The following is a 5,334-nucleotide window of genomic DNA, read 5'->3' on the forward strand; positions in this document are numbered from 1 at the left end:
GAGAAAAGTTAGGGTCTAAACCATTAAAATCAATTCTGGTTTTGTAAGTAGGCTAACTACTTCTCGCCTGTTTGTAATCATAAAAATGACAAAGGTAAAATGATTTAAATTGATTTTGCAGAACCCCATCAACCAATGAAACACACACAGGAACAGGGCAGGAACACACTCCTTAGCTCCCACCCTGGTTATTTCCTCAGATGACCAACACAAACTACAAACGGCCATGAGATTTAAAACGTACTAAAATTTAATCATCCATAAAAGCTGTAACAGTTCTTGACAGAACACAAGAAGCAATATTAGAGTTGGTTTAATAGAATATATTTCAGCTTCAAGACATAGAAATCGATCCTTGTACTCCCCCCCCCCCCCCCACCCATGTCACTCTATAAAAGTCCTATTTCTTACACATTATTATGCAAAAATGGCATTACAACAGTATGTTATGGGAACTATGAAAGCCAAGTGACCAGGTATAAAATAACGTCACGTTGGGATATCTGCTTAAGAGAATGTCCATACATGTTTGGGAGACAAAAAGAACATCTATTTACAGGTTCTGTAGTTGGACCTAGCGCGCACACACACACACACACACACACACACACACACACACACACACTCTCACACACACACACACACACACACGTTGATGTACAAAAACAGAAGCATGGCTTCAAGGAGGCGAAACTTCAACTTGGTTTCACTTGCAACATCTACACATAAATACAGATGCGGTCATGCTGTTTGATCCATATGTATTAACAATCCACACAACTACACTCACCTTCCATATGTTCAAATAAACTATATTGCAAGAACAGAAATACTGTCAAGTCTCTCTCCCGTACGTCTTTGAGCTTCGTTCGTCCATCGCAGACCTCGGGCGTGGGGAGGAGGAGTCATGTGTGTCATAGCCTTGAATTCAGGGTGCTCATGGGAGAATGGGGGGGGGGGGGGGCTGTGTTGTTTTTGTTTTGTTTTTGCTGTGTGTTTGCTGACATTAAAACCAAGAGAAATCCTGCTGGGAATCTTGTGCTCTCACTCCCACTCCTCTCCCTCCCTCCCTTTCTCTCTCTCTCTCTCTCTCTCTCTCTCTTTCTCTCTTTCCATCTCTCTCTCTTTCTCCCTTTCCATCTCTCTCTCTCTCTCTCTCTCTCTCTCCCTCTCTCTCTTTTTCTCTTTTTCCCAGGCCAGTCTTGGTAATGGAGTCTGCATCGGCGGTTCCACAGTTTGGGTAGCTGGGTTGGGGAATGCTGGCACGGTCCAAAGGGGCAATAGTTCTTCAGAAGAGCTCTTCACTGTGAGACAAACACACACACACATAAACACACATTCAAATGACACACATGGAAGGAAGAGGGTGTAGAAAGAACACTGCTATAGAACACTGCTATAGAACACTGCTATAGAACACTGCTATAGAACACTGCTAAAGAACACTGCTAGAATATGTTCTTTAAAAGCAACACCAAAGCACTTTTTCTCTGTCATACGCACACTATTTGTTTATCCAGAACCGGCTTGGTCCACAGACAAGGTAGTGTATGTTGCATGATTTTATGAAAGTATGATGTATTGCGACATCAGAAGCATGTCAAATTTGTAGTTTCTTATGTCTCATAACGTTAACGTGATCTCCAGACTGCCAGTGAATTCACCGGGTTGATCATTTGCTAACGTTAAAGAACTTTGTTGGCATATCGGTTGTGAAGACACTCTGTGCAGTTTTCACGGATCATCATTGCCCTTGGACATTTTCAGCTGGTTTGGAAATTGGACTAATTTTAACATCACCTTTCCCCTTTTTAAATATATTTTCTTTTTTTTTTCACTTTTTATTTGTTTTGTTGTCTGTCTTGTATGTCTTGGTGTCACGGGTACGCTGGCGACTACGCCGCTCCGTCCAGCATTTTTTGTATTTGTTATTTTTTAAATGTATTTGTCATGTCTTGATGTCATGAGCACGCTGGCGACTACGCCGCTCCATCCGGCATCCTTTGTCTTGTTATGTGTCTTGTTTGTTGCTTTGGGTTGCACTATGTGCATGTTACAGTAAATGCGCTTTAAAAATAACTTGACTTGACTCATTCCATCAAACTACAGATCCGCTACCCAATCTGGCAAACTTGCATAGTGCGATTATAGTTGATAGAGGGTTGCGAAGCGAATGCAGTTACAAGTTGATGAACCACTGAAATGATTTTGAAAACATTATTTTAAGGTACAAAAAACTTTTTGGTGTTGCAGTTTGTTGATAATGAAATGGTCCTTCCAGAGGATTTACAGGATAACATGAAGGTCTTAAGGTTCCTCAATACAATAAACACACGCACGCGCGCACACTCACACACACACACAAACAAACACACACAGATAAGATCAATCAATCAAACCCATGTTCACAGCTTACAGGGTTCAGTGAGATGAGCCCCATAAAAGGCCCTCTAAAGACTTCTCTTTACCTTAAAATAACAACATAATTTCGATGGCACATAAACTCTTAATAGGGCGAAAGGCACTTCTGCCGCACTCTGAGCAGGTCTTATCGCGTCTAAAACAGCCACAGGAAGTTTGGGGTTCGAGGACCCCAAGAGCCAATCTTATTTAGTGCTGCTTTAACAGCACCTGCAGTCTCCCCGTGTGTGTGTGTGTGTGTGTGTGTGCGTGCACACGTGTGTGTGTGTGCATGTGCGTGTGTGGTGTGCGTGCGTGCGTGTGCGTGCGCACGTGTGTGTGTGTGCATGTGCGTGTGTGGTGTGCGTGCGTGCGTGTGTGTGTGTGTGGGCGCGTGTGTTACCGGGCTCGGGGTGCCTACAGGGAGGCCTGGCTACAGTAGGGTGCAGTTGGACTTCTTTTTGGCCTTCTTTTTCTCCACTGGAGTCTTCCTGTTGATCTGCCTCACCAGGTCATAGAAGATCTACACAGAGAGAGAGGGAGAGAGAGAGAGAGAGAGAGAGAGAGAGAGAGAGGAACAGTGGTGAGGTGTTTTGTTATCACTCCTGCTAATGACTTACAGCAGGGCAAATGTCTGTACCTGGAGTTATCAGAAATTCTTCAAGCCTGGAGACTGTTTTTGAGTTCAATCGCACACACCACACACACACACACACAAGAATGGAATTTCACTTGATACAGTGGTATTTTAACCCACATCTCACAAATGTAAATGGCATAATGCCCAGATGCAGCACTGTGAGTGTGTGCGTGTGTGTGTGTGTGCGTGTGTGCGTGTGTGTGCGCGCATGTGGGCACTTACGTCCAGCACGTTGATCTTGGACTTGGCGGAGGACTCGAGGAAGGCGCACTGGCTCCACTGGCGGGCCAGGTTCTGCCCCTGCTCCTTGCCCACCACACGCTCATCCTCCAGATCACACTTGTTCCCCACCAGGATCATCGGCACCTGGGGAGAGAGAAGGAGGGATGGAGGGAGGTGGAGGAAGAGAGGAATGAGGGAGAGAGAGAGAGAGAGAGAAGAGAGATCAGTTCAGTTCAGAGTGTTGTGCACTTCCAATCACTTTTTACCTGCTATGTTAATTTGTAATGCTGAACATTACGCGACACAGAGCTACAGAAAAACACTCAAACACACACACGGAGACAAAAACACACACGCACAGACACAGAGGCAAAAACACACACGTACAGAGACAGAAAGAAACACACACACACGCCACTCCTCTACAATAGTTTGACAGATCAAGCCGTGATGCATGAAGTCCACGTGTTGAGGCCGAGCAGGAGTGTGTTCTGGCCATAAACCAGCGGGATTCTGTTTACAACGTTCAGCTGAACCTGAGCCAACAATACCTGCACACACTCATGCATGATGTGACGCAAAGTATGATGTGTGTGTGTGCACGTACCGTACGTCTGTGTGTGTTTGCCAAGCAACTGGAGAGAAAAACAAGAGGACTGTGTATGTGTGTGTGTGTGTGTGTGTGTGTGTGTGTGTGTTAGCAGTGGGAAATTATGCGTGACATTCCTGCCATTAGTTTTGATTGGACAGCAACTATTCAAGCAGCACACAGAACCCCCTTCTCACCATCACTCTGTGTGTGTGTGTGTGTGTGTGTGTGTGTATATGAGACTGCGTGTCCACAGGTCAGTGGAAAAGGTTCCCATCAGAAACACATTCTCAGCTGACTGATCAAGCCCTCACACACACTCCCTCACTCACTCACCTACCACACACACACACACACACACACAGAGGGACACACTCACATGCACACACACTCCACACCACCTCTCACACACACACACACACACAGAGGGACACGACACACTCCACACCACTCTCTCTCTCTCACACACACACAGCGACACACTCCACACCACTCTCTCTCTCACACACACACACACACACACACACACCAGTGGTGGAATGTAACGAAGTACAAATACTTTGTTCCTGTTCTTAAGTAAAATTTCCACGTATTTGTACTTTACTTAAGTAGAATCTATAGTGCATACTTTTGACTTTTACATTGTTACATTTTGCAGCAATTATCTGTACTTTTACTCCGCTACATTTCTACAACACCATCGTTCCTTTTTACGTTACATTTTATGATCAGTTTTTTTTCTCTTTGCCAAACACGTTTGTTTCGCCAGGGGGCTGGGTTGCTACCAAAGATAGAGCGCTACGTGCCCCGCTTCTAAATCTTTGAAAATAGTCTAGACCAGGCAAAGCGTGAGCTTGTAGCCATCTGCATTCGGTAGGCTATATTCATCAGACCCATGGCTATACTGGACATGCAACTGTGTTCTGTGCCCTGAGCATATGCTTGCCTTTCTCTGTCTATTATCTGCAGCAGGGCCTCCTCTCCAATGAGATTGCGAGTCCGCGGAGCAGCGAAGTTACAGGCTATGCCCATGCGTCTGTCACACGTCTGATCATTTGCGGCACAAATTAATGGTAGACTATAGAACCGTTGTCATGTTCCAGATTAAAATATTTCTTTAATTGTGTGATAAAATAAAGAGGCATAGCCTACATTTGGGGGGTAGTAAAGTGAGCGCTAATTCAATGTCTATGTGCGTCTGCGCAAGTGAAACTGAACCTTATCATAAAGACACCTTCTCAACAACTTCTCTGTTCAATCTGGAGCAGCAGAATTGGCATTATGATCCAGCGGACGTTTCCCTTGTCTACCCCCATAAACTTCATGCTCTCGTGTTTTGCTGAATGATGCTTAACTCAGCAGATCACACTAGATTAACCAGAATTAGTCTCCAGAATTGTAAGTCAGAATGTAAACTGGGCCACGGATGGTAAGCACAATTACATCAGCTTAAAACTATCTAGCCTAGTATAACCTAAAACTA

At 44.7% G+C, this 5,334-nt stretch overlaps 1 protein-coding gene across 2 annotated transcripts in view; it reads right to left on the minus strand.

Annotated features, from left to right (window-relative positions):
* Positions 1 to 227: 227 nt before the first annotated feature.
* The window catches only part of LOC121707732 (ras-related protein Rap-1A-like), a 24,220-nt gene continuing 19,113 nt past the window's right edge, over positions 228 to 5,334 (minus strand). For both annotated transcript variants that reach the window (XM_042090495.1, XM_042090496.1), the window contains exons 6-8: positions 3,263 to 3,406; positions 2,804 to 2,923; positions 228 to 1,304 (exon numbers count right to left, since the gene is read on the minus strand). In XM_042090495.1, coding sequence (XP_041946429.1) covers positions 2,834 to 2,923; positions 3,263 to 3,406 — 234 coding nt within the window. In that variant the 3' untranslated portion in view covers positions 228 to 1,304; positions 2,804 to 2,833. The remainder of the gene's footprint in view (positions 1,305 to 2,803; positions 2,924 to 3,262; positions 3,407 to 5,334) is intronic.

This window comes from Alosa sapidissima, chromosome 4 (assembly GCF_018492685.1).
Source record: "Alosa sapidissima isolate fAloSap1 chromosome 4, fAloSap1.pri, whole genome shotgun sequence".
In the NCBI taxonomy this organism is placed as follows: Eukaryota; Metazoa; Chordata; class Actinopteri; order Clupeiformes; family Clupeidae; genus Alosa; species Alosa sapidissima.